This window comes from Schistocerca gregaria, chromosome 7, assembly GCF_023897955.1.
Source record: "Schistocerca gregaria isolate iqSchGreg1 chromosome 7, iqSchGreg1.2, whole genome shotgun sequence".
Classification (NCBI taxonomy): Eukaryota; Metazoa; Arthropoda; class Insecta; order Orthoptera; family Acrididae; genus Schistocerca; species Schistocerca gregaria.
Window position 1 is genome coordinate 467766625 of NC_064926.1, and position 19087 is coordinate 467785711.

Below are 19087 nucleotides of genomic sequence, written 5' to 3' on the forward strand. Positions count from 1 at the left end.
GGAGAAAATATAAAAATGCAGTAAATGAAGCAGGCAAAAGGAATACAAACGTCTCAAAAATGAGATCGACAGGAAGTGCAAAATGGCTAAGCAGGGATGCCTAGAGGACAAACGTAAGGATGTAGAGGCTTATCTCACTAGGGGTAAGACAGATACTGCCTACAGGAAAATTAAAGAGACCTTTGGGGGAAAGAGAACCACTTGTGTGAATATCGAGAGCTCAGATGGAAACCCAGTTCTAAGCAAATAAGGGAAAGCAGAAAGGTGGAAGGAGTATGTAGAGGGTCTATACAACGGCGATGTACTTGAGGACAATATAATGGAAATGGAAGAGGATGTAGATGAAGATGAAATGGGAGATATGATACTGCATGAAGAGTTAGACAGAGCACTGAAAGATCTGAGTCGAAACAAGGCTCCGGGAATAGACAACATACCATTAGAACTACTGACAGCCTTTGGAGAGCCAGTCCTGACAAAACTCTAACATCTGGTGAGTGAGATGTATGAGACAGGCAAAATACTCTCAAACTTCAAGAAGAATATAATAATTCCAATCCCAAAGAAAGCAGGTGTTGACAGATGTGAAAATTACCGAACTATCAGTTTAATAAGTCACAGCTGCAAGCTACTAACACGAATTCTTTACAGACGAATGGAAAAACTGGTAGAAGCCAACCTCAGAGGAGATCAGTTCGGATTCCGTTGAAATACTGGAACACGTGAGGCAATACTGTCCCTACGGCATATCGTAGAAGAAAGATTAGGGAAAGGCAAACATACATTCTTAGCATTTGTAGAGTTAGAGAAATCTTTTGACAATGTTGACTGGAATACTCTCTTTCAAATTCTACAGTTGGCAGGGGTAAAACACAGGGAGCGAAAGGCTATTTACAATTTCTACAGAAACCAGATGGCAGTTATAAGAGTCGAGGGTCATGAAAGGGAACTAGTGGTTAGGAAGGGAGTGAGACAGGGTTGTAGCCTCTCCCCAATGTTATTCAATCTGTATATTGAGCAAGCAGTAAAGGAAACAAAAGAAAAATTTGGAGTACATATTAAAATCCATGGAGGAGAAATAAAAACTTTGAGGTTCGCCAATGATATTGTAATTCTGTCAGAGACAGCAAAGGACTTGGAAGAGCAGCTGAACGGAATGGACAGTGTCTTGAAAGGAGGATATAAGATGAACATCAACAAAAGCAAAATGAGGGTAACGGAATATAGTCCAGTTATCTCGGGTGATGATGAGGGAATTAGATTAGGGAATGAGACACTTGAAGTAGTAAAGGAGTTTTGCTATTTGGGGAGCAAAATAACTGATGATGGTTGAAGTAGAGAGGATATAAAATGTATACTGGCAATGGAAAGGAAAGCATTTCTGAAGAAGAGAAATTTGCTAAAATCGAGTATAGCTTTAAGTGTCAGGAAGTCATTACTGAAAGTATTTGTATGGAATGTAGCCATGTATGGAAGTGAAACATGGACGATAAAGAGTTTGGACAAGAAGAGAATAAAAGCTTTCGAAATGTGGTGCTACAGAAGAATGCTGAAAAATAGATGGGTAGATCACACAGCTAATGAGGATGTATTGAATAGAATTGGGGAGAAGAGGAGTTTGTGGCACAACTTGACGAGAAGAAGGTATCAGTTGGTAGGACATGTTGTGAGGCATCAAGGGATCACCAATTTAGTATTGGAGGGCAGCGTGGAGGGTAAAAATCGTAGAGGTAGACCAAGAGATGAATATACTAAGCAGATTCAGAAGGATAACGTTTTGCCATTCGTGCACCCAGGTTCGTCGTTGAGTACACCATCACAGGCGCTCATGTCTGTGATGCAGCAGTTACTCAGAGGTGAGTACACCATCACAGGCGCTCCTGTCTGTGATGCAGTAGTTACTCAGAGATGAAGAAGCTTGCACAGGATAGAGCATCATGGAGAGCTGCATCAAACCAGTCTCAGGACTGAAGACCACAACAACAACAACAAACGAGTATTCATTGGACAAATATATTATACTAGAACTGACATATGATTACATTTACATGCAATTTGGGTGCATAGATCCTGAGAAATCAGTACCCAGAACAATCACCTCTGGCCGTAATAACGGCCTTGATACGCCTGGCATTGAGTCAAATAGAACTTGGATGGTGTGTACAGGTACAGCTGCCCATGTAGCTTCGACACAATACCACAGTTCATCAAGAGTAGTGACTGGCATATTGTGACGAGCCAGTTGCCCAGCCAACATTGACCAGACGTTTTCAATTGGTGAGAGATCTGGAGAATGCATGTGGCCAGGGCAGCAGTCGAACATATTCTGTATCCAGAAAGTCCCATACAGGACTTGCAACATGCGGTCATGCATTATCCTGCTGAAATGTAGGGTTGTGCAGGGATAGAATGAAGGGTAGAGCCACGGACTGTAACACATCTGAAATGTAACGTCCACTGTTCAAAGTGACATCAATGCAAACAAGAGGTGACCGAGACGTCTAACCAATGGCACCCCATACCATCACGCTGGGTGACGAAGACATGCTTCGAATGTGCGTTCACCGCAGTGTCACCAAACATGGATGTGACCATCATGATACTGTAAACAGAACCAGGATTTATCCGAAAAAATGACGTTTTGCCATTCGTACACCCAGGTTCGTCGTTGAGTACACCATCACAGGCGCTCCTGTCTGTGATGCAGCATCAAGGGTACCCACAGCCATGGTCTCTGGGCTGATAGTCCATGCTGCTTCAAATGTTGTCGAACTGTTCGTGCAGATGGTTGTTGTCTTGCAAACATACCCATCTGTTGACTCAGGGATCGAGACGTGGCTGCACGATCCATTACAGTCATGCAGATAAGATGTCTGTCATCTCAACTGCTAGTGATATGAGGCTGTTGGGATCCAGCACGGCATTCCGTATGACCCTCCTGAACCCACTGATTCCATATGCTGCTAACAGTCATTGGATCTCAAGCAGCGCGAGCAGCAATGTCACAATGCAACAAACCACAATTGTGATAGGCTACAATCTGACCTTCATCAAAGCCGGAAATGTGATGGTACGCATTTCTCCTCCTTACACGAGGCATTACAACAACGTTGCACCAGGCAATGCTGGTCAGCTGCTCTTTGTGTATGAGAAATCGGTTGGAAACTTTCCTCATGTCAGCATGTTGTAGGTGTCGCCTTTGGAAAGCTGATCATTTGCATATCACAGCATCCCTGTCGGCTAAATTTTGCATCTGTAGCTCATTATCTTTGTGGTGTAGCAATTTTAATGGCCAGTAGTGTATTTTCACTGTGGTTTCCATTTCATGACCTATTGTTCCTTACTTTCCGAATAGCCCTCGTACATGTTGCATTACTCGGTCTGTATCTTAAATAGACAATTCAACAACCCACAATTGTAATAGCACCAGTGGGTTGAGTGCAATTATATGTCATTGCACTTGTGCACATTTTATTTTGAAACCTGGTTCTGTTGCACATTATTTTTCCAAAGTAGCTTCATCTGATAATGTACAATAGCAATAACTGTAAACTACTGTGAATAAAGCTATTTCAAACTATTTTTGATGAAATATTCAATTGGATACAATTTGCTATGAAAAGGTTTCCATTAAGTAATTTCATTTTTTGCATTTTGAGGCAGAATTTGCATCCATTTTGCAGGCAAAATGTGGATTTTTCCAGTCTCTTCTTATGAGGCACACAAATGAGAAAGCAATATTGGGATTGGATCTAAGATGATGGTAAAATGATAACTTTTGCTTATTTGTTCCAATATAATATTCCTGTACCAATAAAAATGTCATTAATTACATGCAGTTATGCTTATTGTACACATCACTGTACTGCCAGGCATAAGTGACAACATGCACAAACCATTAACAGTTACAAATTGGAACAAATAAAGACTCCACATCTCCTGCATGGAGAGGCAGGAAGGAAAAGATGTGTTTAATATACATGTCAAATGTATGCACAGGCCAGGCTGTGAGGGGAAAGTCTTGCAGAAAAATAAAAATAAATGAAAGTGTAATTTATATGGCACTGAGAAAACTCTTTCTTTATCAGCTATTGGTACAAAAACAAGTCACTTAGAATTAACAGGACCCAATGGAGGTTAAACAGTATTGAACCTCTTACTTTCAGACATGTTAGTTCTAATAAATTATGAGACAAATTGCTGGGCAGTACTTATCTTCAGGAAGCAAAATGTTTATAGTACCACTGATTAGAGTATTGCAGTGTTCTGCGTCTGATCATTAGGACTCATTTGCTGAAGGAAGGACCAAGCCAGTAGTGACTGGCCACACATGATTTGACTTGTTCACATACTCTCTCCATGTCTGCTGTCCAGACTCTAAACTCATGAATAGCCTCACAGCTATAACTCTTCACTTTTTCATTTGTATGCAAAATAAGAAAATTTATAGTTACTGTTGATCAGTGGTAGATCACTCATGCGTTCTTGATTTAACTAACTGTGGCGATTTGTTAATAACTTGCCAGCTTTACTAAATCATCATTCACCAGGTGTGCTTGTTGCTAGGATACATAAGATATATCTTGCAAATGAAACTAGCTCTGGTAGATCCTTTGTGAAACCAAACATCTAAGTGGATTGTATGTTCTTTTTTTGCCTTCTATTTCGTCTGTGACCCCTTTAAATGGTTTCAAGAAATCCACAACACTTCTACAACTTCATTATTGTATCCCTGCAATCTGTTAAGTTTAATTCTTTTCTGACAGTAAAGGAGCAGCTTTGTTATACTCAGTGTGTGATGACTCTAGCACAGTGAACAAGCTGTTCCAGGGTGTACTGCCCTATTTTTTAAAAGGCGAGCAGTGGTGTCTTTTCTTCATGTACCATACAATGTATTTTGTACTATTTATTGTTGCTAGGATGTTCAGGGTGTGATTTAACAAGAAGTTATATTTACTGAAAGTGTGGCCAAGTGCTGTATTTATACAATAGGGAAGCACAAGGCATTATGCTGGGCAATTGCATCAGTTTGCAATTTGACATGTCTGTTTAATGTAGAGTGATGTTGCAGGGTGTCTGAAATGGTGATTTCTCCATAATGTGCACCTAGCTCTATTAATTCTTTGAAACCTTTGCCAAAACAACATAAACTTTGCTGCTTTACTATTTTTGTTACTGCCTGTATCTCTGAAGAAGCTGTACCTGTGTGGAATTTCTTACAACTGTGTTTCCTTAAATGATTCATTCCCAACTGGAAACAGAATAAGGTAGAGCATTTCATGCATGATATCTACTCGGTAGACTTTTTGTTTTCATCTACGACCAACAGAAATTTATTCAATATTTTGCTTTTTAGACACTTGCATTTTAATCTTACTTCTTACTGGACTAGTTTTCTCATGGCACATCATTGCAGGCAAACACACTATGAATGAAAAACCTATGCTAGATGTACTTGTGCATGCATGATGGTATGTTTAGTGTCTTTGGAGTCAAACACTGCCTAGGATTTGGTCATGACTTCTACACTCAGCCACAGTAACTGAGGTTGGCAGCCTGTCCATTTAGGCTGTACTTGGTGTGTCTCACTTTTTTTTTCTTGTTTACATGGTCATGCAGGACTTTATTGCTGATACACTCCGTATCTTTCAACACTAACAGCTCCTTCCACAGGAAACAGGGAGGGATAGGTTGTGGAAGGTTAAAAGAAAGGGCAGGTTGCTTGGACTCCAAATTGAGAGGCACCCACTTGTAATGAGGACTAGGGTACACAAAGATAGTTCTTACACTGAGTCAGTGAGAATAAGAGCAGTTAGAAACAAGGCAATAAATGAGTGCAGATATACACAGGTAATGCTCCATAAATACTGATACAGAGAAAATCTGCAGGGATATGAAATCAGTGATATTTGTTAATTTATTTTAGTGTGCATTATCAAAAACTGCTAATATTAGCATGTATCTATGAGATGCACTGTCAGAAACTATGACCTTAATACTGTTTTGGATGTACTGGCTTGTTTGGCGTGACCCATCAAGACTTTCTTTTCTGTATTACCATCTCCATCTCAGAGTAGCTCTTGTACCCAAGTCCTCAATCATTTGTTGGATATATTATAATCTCTGTCCTCCCTTATAGCTATTGTCCTCTAAAGATTCCTTAAGTATCATGGAAATTATTCCCTGAGGTTAACACTTCTCCCATAATTGTTACCCTTCTTCTGATAAGAGTTATTAAAATAATCCTTTCTTATATTTTTTTATCTTATTAGTATTTTTATTTTTCAGTGTTATTCTGTAACACATTTCAAATACTTCAACTATCTACTTCCTCATTTTTCCCACAGACTATGAATCATTTCCACACAATGCTGTGTTTTAGATGTACGTTCTCAGAAATTTCTTTCTCAAAGTTCACATGATAGCCTAACAGGCCTACAACTGTTTTCCTACAAAAAAATTGAAATTTCAGTCTTTCAAAGACTTATACTATCCAATTTCAAAGAAGCCAAAAAGAGTTGAGTGCTAAATGAAGCACTGAGTGCAAAATTCTTAGAGTGCAACTGGAAAATGTACTACAATGGAATCAACACATAGACAAACTAATCAAAAAGCTCAACTCAGCATATATTTCTCTTAGAAGCATGTTGGCCTAAACACAAGACCACTGGCTTAGATTGCCCATTTTCACACCTTGTCATCTTCTGTAGTTATCGTCTAGAGCAGTGCACCTAAAGTAAATAAAGTATTTATCCAGCAGCAGTGAACAGGGAGAATACTGTGTAAGAAAGATACCCACATGTCTTTAACTATTTTCAAGTTCAAACATTTACTTCCCACAACATTTCCTCTCAAATGGGTTTTGTTGTTGATAATAAAGACCAGTTTCAGCTGAACTATGATTAACTTAATCACAATACAAGATAAAAAAGTTCCATGCAGACTTTGCCTCATTGTCTAGAAGTTCAGAGTGGAGTTATATACTACACTTTACAGTGCTGTAAATGTATTCAAAAAGCTCGCACCCAACATGAAGCTAGGAACTGAAAATCCTAACAATTCAAAAGAAAATTAAAAACATACTTCATTAGGCTCTCTTCAACAAATTATATGCCTATGTACTTTTTAGGTATGAAAATTCCTGTCAGTTATATAGCAAGTAGCAATGTTCATTATAATGGTACATGACAACTTGTGGAGGAGATTTTTATTTTTATTTTGGAATTTGTCACTTGTATAGAAAAATTCATGCCACCCTGTGTGACCCATGACTGTTAGACATATAGCTGCACCAGAAGAATAAAAAAATCTTGGACACCTTTAGATCTATATAGACATTTTCTGAAGCCTGCAACCTGTGTTGCCCCAAGTATGTGGGTAATTTGACACCCTTACAGGGTAATATCAACAGTATGGGATACAGACAGAATATAGTTCCTGTTACAAAAAAGGAACACATTTTGGTATCTTCACGTGCATCAAAATACATATCCAACATGTTTAGTTTAAATGTTGTTCTAGTTGGAAAAAATAAATCAACTTCAGCTTTATTGAAAACTAGAACTCTGTTGATGCTTGTTGCTGATAGTTTTCTTAACCTTATTTTAGCATTTCTCATTTTAAAACCATAAATTCAATCTTCTCCAGCCATTTTGGTAATTTTAACAAAATTGTGCTTACAGTCTACTTTTTTGGGTAGGACATAGACATTCCACCGCAACTCAACCAAGAATATGCCGTAGAATAATTGTGCCAACGTAGTCACATGGTTGACTAATTCTTGTTCCTGTAAAGGAATAAAAAGAGATGTTTTCCCCAACTAAGGTCTCTTGCCTGAATTTGATTGTAATAGACCCGAAATTCTAATTTTTAGTATGTTCAGCTCCTTTGACATGCTGTTCCATGCTCTCCCTGACTTCACCAAACTTAATGACTATTTTTAGAGTTTCTTCAGTCCATTTAGGTCTCTTTCCTTTTCTTGTTGTCGTCATCTGAAATTAGATGTAAGACCTTACTTAAGTGTAAACAATGTTTTACTGAAGTTTAGAGCATGTGGATGCACTCTCTTTATTGTCCCATATTTGTCTGTTGATATTATCCAACTCAGACATCATGACAGAGACCAGACTTTAATGACTTTGCTAATGTTCAAAAAGTTACAACCCTATGCTAAAAGATGCACTAAAAACATACTATGTATCTGCATTATACTTATTACCATTGAAAAAGCATAAACCAAAAATAACATCAGATTAATTTTTTGTTCCATGATAAGATAGTAAATCACAAGAACTCACTGCCTCTGCACCCTAATTCTGCATCAGCTGCTGTGCTGCGCTGTCTACTACTAACTACAGCACTACTCAGCTGAGAAAACAATGATGTCAGCATTGCCTGTTCCCCCCACTCTCCCCTAGTAGTGTCCTACAAACAGTCTTCTTTCGTTACAGACTGGATAAATACAGACTTCTTTTCTTCAAAAAATACCAGCATATTCTCATATATATTAAGTTAGCATCAGCTGATAAGCAACAGTTATTTAATAAAACTGAGGAAGCAGCAGTTTGTATTCCAAGTTAAAGCTTTCCTGTTAATTTACTAGATTATGTTTAATTGGCATAGGCACAAATGCACTACTGACCATTAAAATTGCTGCACCATGAAGAAATGCAGATGATAAATGGGTATTCATTGGACAAATACATTATACTAGAACTGACATGTGATTAAATTGTCACACAATTTGGGTGCACAGATCCTGAGAAATCAGTACCCAGATCAACCACCTCTGGCCTTAATAACAGCCTTGATACGCCTGGGCATTGAGTCAAACAGAGCTTGGTACCACAGTTCATCAAGAGTAGTGACTGGTGTATTGTTACAAGCTAGTTGATCAGCCACCATTGACCAGACATTTTCAGTTGGTGAGAGATCTGGAGAATGTGTGTGGCCAGGGCAGCAGTCGAACATTTTCTGTATCCAGAAAGGCCTGTACAGGACCTGCAACATGTGGTCGGTCGTGCATTATCCTGCTGAAATGTAGGGTTTCACAGGGATCAAATGAAGGGTAGAGCCATGGGTCGTAACATATCTTAAATGTAATGTCCACTTTTCAAAGTGCCGTCAATGCGAACAAGATGTGACCGAGACGTCTAACCAATGGCACCCCATACCATCACGCCGGGTGATACAACTGTATGGTGATGATGAATACATGCTTCCAATGTGCGTCCACTGCGATGTCACCAAACACAGAGGCGATCATTGTGATGCTGTAAACAGAACCTGGATTCATCTGAAAAAGTGACATTTTGCCATCCGTGCACCCAGGCTCGTTGTTGAGTACACCATTGCAGGTGCTCCTGTCTGTGATGCAGCGTCAAGGGTAACTGCAGCCATGGTCTCCGAACTGATAGTCCATACTGCTGAAAATGTTGTCGAACTGTTCATGCAGATGGTTGTTGTCTTGCAAACGTCCCCATCTTGTGACTTAGGGATTGAGACATGGCTGCACGATCTGTTACAGCCATGCGGAAAAGATGCCTGTCGTCTCGACTGCTTGTGATACAGTGTAGAAGTTAAGTTATTAAATGTTGCTTTTATTCATGTACACCTTATCTCATTCCACATTCCAGGCTCTCCTTCCTGATAGGATCTATGGATTATGATGAATGATTGAACAGCACTGCCAATGTATGAGAGAGGGGTACACCAGTATTTTTGTTATATGTAATTTGACACAAATAACATATTCAGTATTCAGTATTATGAAAAGAAAAGTTGCCATTCACCATATAGCGGAGAAGCTGGTTCACAGATAGGCACAACAGGAAGATTGTCACAAATAAAGCTTTTGGCCAGTAAGGCCTTCATCAAAAATAGATGACAAACTCTCTCTCTCTCTCTCTCTCTCTCTCTCTCTCTCTCTCTCTCTCTCTCTCTCTCTCTCTCTCTCCCCCCCCCCCCCCCCCCCCCCTGGTCTCTCTCTCTCACGCAAACATGCAAATGCAACTCACACCCGTGACTGCAGTCTCAGGCAACTGAAACCACAATGCGAGTAGCAGCACCAGTGGATGATGGGAGTGGCGACTGGGTTGGGGTAAGGCGGAGGTTGGTGTAGGGAGAGGGAGGGACAGTAGGGTAGGGTTGGCAGACAGTGAAGTGCTGCAGGTTAGACAGAGGACAGGCAAGAGGTAAGGGGTTGGGTGCAGGGGTTGTGTAATAATGGACAAGTATATTGTGTATGTTTGGTGGACAGGAGAATACCACTGTGGAAGGGATGGGTCGGATAGTGGGCAGGACATCTCTCATTTCAGGGCATGACGAGAGGTAATTGAAACCCTGGCAGAGACTATAATTCAGTTGCTCTGGTCCTTGGTGGTACTGAGTTATGAGGGTAATGCTCATCTGTGGCTGGATGGTGGGACTTAGGGAGGTGGTGGGACACTGGAAAGATAAGGCACAGGGGATTTGTTTTTGTGCAAGGTTGGGAGAATAATTACAGTCTGTGAAGGCTTCAGTGAGACCCTCAATTTATTTTGAGAGAGACTGTTTGTCACTGTAGATGCAACAATCATCAGTGACTAGGCTGTATGGTAGGGACTTCTTGGTATGGAATGGATGGCAGCTGTTGAAGTGGGGGAATTGCTGGTGATTAGTAGGTTTGATGTGGAGGGAGGTATTGATGTAGCCATCTTTGAGTTGGAGGTCAACATCTAGGAAGGTAGCTTGTTGGGTTGAGTAGGACCAGATGAAGCAAATGGGGGAGAAGTATTTGAGGTTCTGGAGGAATGTCGATAGGGTGTCCTCACCTCAATCTAGATTTCAAAGATGTCATCATTGAATCTGAGCCAGGTGAGGGTTTTAGGATTCTGGGTGTTTAGGAACAATTCCTCTAGATGGCCCATGGATAGGTTGGTACAGGATGGAGCCATGAAGATGCTCATAGCCGTACCCAGGATTTGTTTGTAGGTAATGTCTTCGAAAGAGAAGTAATTGTGGGTGAGGATATAGTTAGTCAAAGCAAGTAGGAAGGAAGTTATTGGTTTGGAATCCATAGGGAATTGGGAAAGGTAGTGTTCAATAGCAGTAAGTCCATGGACATTAGGGATGTTAATGTAAAGGGAGGTGGTATCATTAGTGATGAACAGGGCACTGTGTGGTAAACAGACAGGGATTGTGGAGAGTCGGTGGAGGAAATGGTTGGTATTTTATATAGGAGAGTAGGTTCTAGGTAATAGGTTGAAGGTGTTGGTCTACATGAGCAGAGATTCTTTCGGGGGGGGGGGGGGGGGGGGGCACTGTAATCAGCCTCAGTGGGGTGTTCTGGATAGTTAAGTTATGGACTTTAGGAAGCATATAGAAGGTAGGAGTGCAGGTAGTGGCAGGGTGAGCTCCATGCCGCAAGAACAGCTAAGGTCTTGAGTTAATAACAACATACTTTATTCTTAGTTTATGATGTTAGTTTGTTGCAGTCTGTGGAAATTAAATGAAGAATTTTTAGTATTTCGTATCATGTTATTTTTTCATTCTACTTTTTTCAGTATATAGATTAATCTCTACATTCAGCAAACCTTTTTAATCAATACACCTTTTTATTCTGACAGTGTTTCACCAAAATTGCTTCAAGTAGATCCCTTATACCCATACCTCAGAGGAAAATGTATGCAGTAAAATAAACCTTCTTATTTACAGCTCATAAATAATTGCTGTTGTTTGTCAGATTCCATGCATTTATAAGTTTTTGACTAGTAGATAATTAGAAGTTGGATAGTTTCCCTTAAAAACTAGGGGATATTTTCAAGGTAATGCCTTTTCTATGTATTTGCCACAGTGTTAATTTATAGCTGTCTTGCAGACAAAATGTATGAGGAAAATTTTTGACTGATGAATTTATGCAGAATTAATGTTACATAGTGCAGCATGTAGAAACAGTTTATAGTGTTTAATTCTCTTCGTTGCTGTATTCTTTGAATAATTCTACATCCATAAAGGTTCTCCTTTATCTGGAAGTCATGGGGCATACATTTTGAGTGAATAAGTGAGCAAATGAGCTTGCAGATGTGTCGTACTATTTTACTGTTCACTCTGCTGGCTGTGATCAAAACAGATTATTTCTTTACTGTCCACATAACCAATTTTACTTCATGTGATTTTTAATGTAACATTCTTCACGTTAATCTGGTCAGAAAGTGTTTCTTTGATTTACACACTGAACCTGTTTGTTGGAGTGGACAGAAAGATTTTTTTTGTGTGTGATGCAGGTCAGAAGTTTTACAAAAACTAGAGCCACTGAGAGATGAAGGACTGCTTGGAGGTGTTGTATTAAATAACAATTGGCCATTGGATGAAACTGAGCATCCTTATGAAGAAGTTGACTACTTTCCAGAAGAACTGCCACTGTCTGAAGGCACACTTTGGTGGCAAGCAAAACATTCAGGAGGTCAAGTATCTCATCACAAAGTTCATGCAACTTTGCCAGGTGAGTCTCTCTCTCTCTCTCTCTCTCTCTCTCTCTCTCTCTCTCTCTCTCTCTCTCTCTCTTTCTCACTCACTCTAACTGTAACTATCTGCTCATCACAGGAGCTCTTTCTGTATGTTTCTTTCACTACTGCAGTGGATAAAGGAGGCAATTTATGTTACAAAATACAATATTCATTTCAGAGAGCAGAAGACCAGTATTCTTGGAGTGGCATGTTTGTGTATCTTTTGCATCCAAATGTGCTGAAAATAGATGATACCATTGTGAATAATTGTTATGGAAACTGCAGAGCTCCATGTGCCTATGCTGTCCATTCTGGAAATGACCACAAGTGTGTATATGCTGTAGTGAGAAAGCTCTCTGGATCTGTTTTCAGAGATTACATTCTTCTATACATCCTATTATTTCTCTGGTCGATGGGGAGGTGAGAGGAAGGAAACAATGTGATCTCTGATTAAGTAACATATCTTGCTACAAACTAGAAGAGACCATGTAACTTACCTGATCTGGTTATTTGCCTTTGGTTGTCTCATTTTCTGTAGTCTTTATTCACAATCCTATTATTCAATGGTTGGGTTGACATTCATGAAAGAATGTACACCACACTGAAGTGCATAGTTTTCAATTCCTTCACATTTATTGAAACACAATTTTACTTTTATTACTATTAGCCTTTTTTAAATATTCATGAGTCTTAGTGTATAAACCAGACCAATAAGCTACACTCATCAACAATCAATCTCACATTTCATTGGTGGCAGATTAAGTCACAGTTACATGAATATGATGCATTTAGAAACTTCTACCCTGCACACACTGAGTCATGAGTACATGTTGTGAATATAGTGCTTGGTATCTGCAGACTGCAATACACTGTAATTTGTTATTGATTACACATTGTTAATTGATAACAACACAGAAAAATTACCACTGAATAACTACTGCATATTGGCTAATTTTAAGAAGTTCACAAAGGTATTTACATTTCAACAGCTGACAGACTCATGTAGATGTTTACAATTTAACTACTGGACGCTGACTGACTGAATCTATTTCTACACAGCTACTTATGGAAGTATGCATGAGTAAATGGCAAAATCTTTTATTATATTTTACTTTATAACATGAAAAACTGCAAAATGAGGTAATATACATCATAACAAGCAAGACATCAAGTCTGTTTAACTATTACCTCAACAGTTAGAAAAAAAGGCAAAGTTATAAGTACTACTGATGCAAATATTTACATCTTCTAAGGGGATTCACAGAGCCCACCAAAAAAGGCTAAAATGAAATGTTACAAATTGAATAATTTTCAAGCTGACAAGCTTTCCTAGTGAAAATCGGCATTTCTGGAATAATGAAAATCAGGCCTGTGAAACTATGGGACTGAGTTTTAGAAATAATCATTGCTTAAGATAAGAAGCTTCTGGGACACTAGGACTTCGATTACATATAACTTTTTGAATGGAACATTTTTGTAAAAGTAAGATGTTTACAGAGAACAGGAGATTGAGGGCTTTCAGATTAAGTATATGACATTATCAAGAAACACCTTCTTGCTCACTAAAAATTTCAACTCCACATATTCCTTCCAAATCTTAAATTATGGATCTCTCTTTACTTTTTGAAAATTGTTTCCAAATAAATGAGTTAAACTGTTGTCATCAGTAATCAGAAAATTAAGCTGCAAGAAATAAAACTTTATGGATTCCCACTTGAATACGAAAGTACCAATTTGTGCAGTAGTAACATATGTGTCATTAAAAAGAAAAAAAGAAGTGCTGAGGTCAAGAGTGTCACAAGAACAAGAAGGATGGTTGGACCTTACTCTGTTCCTATCATATGTGGTTGTAAGTTCAGTATCAGTACTGAAATACTTCTCTGGCTTCAATATTCCCTGAAATTTAATCCAACTGGGTTCATCTTCATCTTCACCTTAGATGAAATTCTGCTAGGCACACTTTAACAGTTGCTGAAAATATTGCAGGCACATTGATTCTTGATAATCTGGGTCATTTCCAGCTTGCCTAAATGCTGTGTGTGTTGCAAATGGCACTTATTCCATAGTTGTTTAAAATTAGTTGTGACTTTTGACAGTTCAATACGGAGTGAGTCAAGGGAAGCGCAGTTGCCAGCGTGTGCTGAGCATGTCAGGAACTGACAATAATGCTAGCCCTCCTCAGTGTGCAACCTGTCAGGCTTGATTGCCTGCTTGAACAACAAGCCGTACAAGTCAGCTAATCTGTGATCTCTATCAAACAATTTTAAAGAAACTATCTGGTAATAAACTCTTATTCTCGAACATCTGCTATTTGTCAGCTTTGTGATGAACTGCCTATCATATCACTAATGGTCACAATTATTGTGGTATTTCTGTAAAGGATAAACGTTTGCAAGAAGTTCTTAAAGTTTGCAGTGAAAAATATGGGTCAGTATGAATTTGCATTTGGCACATGTTACATCATAGGTTGCTGCATATGAAATGTAGATAACTTATTGAATTATTCTTTAAATTTTGAAGGATATTGTTATTTGTCTCCAATATTGAGAAAATGGAATATATGTAAAGAGCACTCGGTCATGAATGCATGCACCAGGAACAAAGCCAGAATGAAATATTCACAAGTCCCTCATATTTCATAAATTGTCCGAGCTACTGAAACAAGATTTTGGAAAATAATAGTGCACAAAGAGGAAAGTATTTTGCCATATGAGTCTTATGTGAAACTTTCATATCCACTGTGATACTGAAGCAATTACAGATTTTTTTCAATGCATTAATGTATTTTGAGGACTATTCGTAGATGGTGAAGTGAGAACTGCTGTGGGTTTCACAGCAACGTAAGTGAAGAAGTTTCACATTGGTTTTTATACTGGTAATGGGCTTTTTTTTGTGTACTAACTATCTTGCTCTAAATTGCTAGTTTAATATTATGCTGTTTCGGCATTCTGTTGCAGTTTCTTTTTCAACTGCATTAGAATGTTAGTGACATTCTGTTGTGTTTTGTCAAAAGAAGCAGATTTTAACCTGGCAACAAGAGAAGTTATGTATTATTCAAAACTCATAACAGTCATTCATGAATCTCTCTCCTGAACTATCTTCTTGGTATGCTTGGCAACTCAAAACTCTTGTGGTGTAACATTTGCAATGTCATCTTTTTCAGCATTTTAACATCGCTGAGCACAAATTTCTTGTGTCCCTATATTCTCAGTCACATTCAAATGAGCATGATACACAGCAAGCCTCATTAAACTACACCCTTCAGTGTTAGTTATTTCATTGACCTGGCAGCCTGGCTTGTACGGCTCTACAAAGGAACTCTGCCTTATACATGCTGTGTTCAACTTATATCCAGTGGACTATTTCTTTCTACCCAGAGCAAAATATCTGCTTTTCCTCCGCTGCACTTTTGGCGGTTTATCCATTCCTAAGGAGGGTATGCACATTGTTCATTACTATTGTTGAATTCAAAAGAATATTTTTTTGCAGCAGAACGTTATCTTCACAGTGGATAAATATGCTCTTGGTTGACAACTTTTATTCTGGACCTCATGTTCAGGTGTGGTGCACTGTTGTTATTAATGCAATGCCAACACAAAACACTTGTTCATAATAACTGATGGCTGCAGAACACTTCAAAACCAGAAAATACCACTTTACAATGACAGCAGATGAATTCAGATATGCATGTAATGCGCAACTCCATGTGATGCCATTCATCCATGGTGTGGCAACAGGGGCACTATACACTTTACCAAGCCAACTGCTGGTGGTATGGTAGGAAGGCTCACTCTTCATTGGTATTACTTGGGCAATGGATCATGACCCCTCTGGTGAGTGAAGTGTCGAAAGTTACAACTAATTTTAAACACTCTATAAATACAAACAAATGATCATAGTTTGGTACTAATGTGAATCAACAGTTTCTGTTATATGCAACAAATATAAATATACTGGAAATAGTTTCTGTTGTTTTGTTATGTTGTAGTGCTTGAAGCTTCTACATTTCTTGATTTGCCACTGGTACTTAGTGATGCTGCTGTTCCTGGTGTCTTTGGTTCAACATTACCATACAAACCAAATGAAGACAAGAATGAAACAGTACTATGGTCAGAACTACAAGCAGCAATTGAAGATATTCAAACGGCAGGCCTTGGAGGTGTTCCATTCTCTGCTCCACCTTTATGTGCAGGCTCTGCTGAACTTCCAGTTGATGGGGAACTGTGTTTGCGATGGGTTCAGGCTGCTTCACTTATGCCACTTGTTGTAATAAACAGGTAAGTTAAGTGTAGTCTAATGTGCCCATACTGAGAAGGTACATTCATTTAAAGCGAAAAATCATATTAATTTGGATGTAGAAACACACATAACTGGAGGAAAGATAGATGCTACCTATAGGAAAATTGAAGAGCCCTTTGGAAAGAAGAGAAGCAGCTGTATCGTACAGCTGATTCTCTTCTTTCCAAGAGCAGTTCTATCACAAGTCGCTGGGGCACTCCTGACAATATCCTTGTCTCTAATGAACATGCATTGTCCACAACAACATACTTGGTTCTAGTATTTCAGCAGGCTCTTCAGTTTTCCTATAGGTAGCACTTATCAGCTCAGATGACAAACTGGCACTAAGTGAGAAGGGAGAACTGACAGACAGAAGAAATATATGGAAGGGGTATATAAGGACAATTGACTTAAAAATAATGTTATGGAAAGGGAAGAGGAAGTTGATTAGTGTGGGTTATATGCACCAAGAATTTGACAGAGCACTGAAAGACGTAAGTCAAAAATAAGGTGCCTGGAGTACACAAACATCAACATACATACTCTACAAGACACTGTATGGTGTGTGGTGAAGGGTACCTTGTACCATTACTGTACTCCATGACAGTGTTTATGGCCTCTGAGCTGTGGATGCACAGTAGACAGCTATGCAGCTACCCAGTCAACACTCCAGTCTGTTTCCACATTCTGTACTGTGTTAACTTCCATTGTATTTGAGCTTTCTATCATGCTTTACATGTGTGGAATGATTCACTGATTTCTGTGTTGTTCTGTGTGTTCTGTGAAGTTTCTCATAATGGCTGAAATACCTGGAAGGCACCAAGTGCTTCTCATACAGACAAGGGACCTTATTTTTAAAGTATACTCCTTCTTCAAATACCAGACATATTCAGATAAGCCAGTCTGTGACATTCGCAAAGTGCAGGAATGCACTGCAGAGGCCTGTGGTGATATTGGTGTACAAACTGTTAGACAAATTGTACAGAAGAGCAAGCTGTCTCAGCAGGCAACTGCAAATTTGGAATTTCAGTCTCAGAGAACTGAAACCACATTGTGAGCAGCAGCACCAGTGCATGATGGGAGTGGCGACTGGGTGGGAGTAAGGAGGAGGCTGGGATGGGTAGGGGGAGGGATAATATAGTGGGAGCGGCGGACAGTGAAGTGTTGCAGTTTAGACGGAGGGCAGGAGAGAAAGTGCAGAGGGGGCAGTAGTAAGTAGCAGAAAGGAGAGAAATAAAAAATAAAAAAATAAATAAATAAAAATTAAAAGACTGAGTGTGGCGGTGAAACGACAGCTGTGTAGTGCTGGAAAGGGAACAGGGAGGGGGCTGGATGGGTGAGGACAGTGACTAGCAAAGGTTGAGGCCAGGAGGGTTACGGGAATGTAGGATGTATTGCAGGGAAAATCTCACCTGCACAATTCAAAAAAGCTGGTGTTGGTGGGAAGGATCCATATGGCACAGGCTCATTGAGACGAGGGATAATATGTTTGTCAGCATGTTCAGCAACAGGGTGGTCCACTTGTTTTTTGGCCACAGTTTGTCGGTGGCCATTCATGTGGACAGACAGCTTGTTGGTTGTCATGCCTACATTGAATGCAGCACAATGGTTGCAGCTTAGTTTGTAAATCACATGACTGGTTTCACAGGTAGCCCTACCTTTGATGGGATAGGTGATGTTAGTGACCAGACTGGAGTAGCTGATGGTAGGAAGATATATGGGACAGGTCTTGCATCTAGGTCTATTACAGGGTTATAGGCCGTGAGGGAAGGGATTGTGAGCAGGGGTTGTGTAAGGATGGACGAGTATATTGTCTAGGTTCGGTGGACAGCAAAATACCAAGGTAGGAGGGGTGGGACGGGTAGTGGACGGGACATTCCTCATTTCAAGGCACAATGAGAGGTAATAGAAACCCTGGCAGAGAAAGTAATTCAGTTGCTCCAGTCCCTGAGGGTACTGAGTTACCAGGGGAATGCTCCTCTGTGGCCAGACTGTGCGACTTTGGGAGGTGGTGGGCGACTGGAAAGATAAGGCACGGGAGATTTGTTTTTGCACAGGGATGGGAGGATAATTATGGTCAGTAAAGGCTTCGGTGAGACCCTCAGTATATTTTGAGAGGGACTGCTCATCACTGCAGATGCGACAACCATGGGCGGCTAGGCTATACGGATGGAACTTCTTGGTATGGAATTGGTGGCAGCTGTCAAAGTGGAGGTATTGCTGGTGGTTAGTAGGTTTGATATGGACGGAGGTACTGATGTAGCCATTTCTGAGGTGGAGATCAACAACTAGGGAGGTGGCTTGTTGGGTTGAGTAGGACCAGG

The 19087-nt window shown here is 39.7% G+C and overlaps 1 protein-coding gene across 1 annotated transcript in view; it reads left to right on the top strand.

Moving 5' to 3' along the window:
- The window catches only part of LOC126281419 (uncharacterized), a 212231-nt gene that overhangs the window by 126981 nt on the left and 66163 nt on the right, over positions 1-19087 (top strand). Inside the window, exons 10-11 of the mRNA XM_049980362.1 lie at positions 12264-12481; positions 16474-16762. Of these exons, the coding sequence (XP_049836319.1) occupies positions 12264-12481; positions 16474-16762 (507 nt within the window). The remainder of the gene's footprint in view (positions 1-12263; positions 12482-16473; positions 16763-19087) is intronic.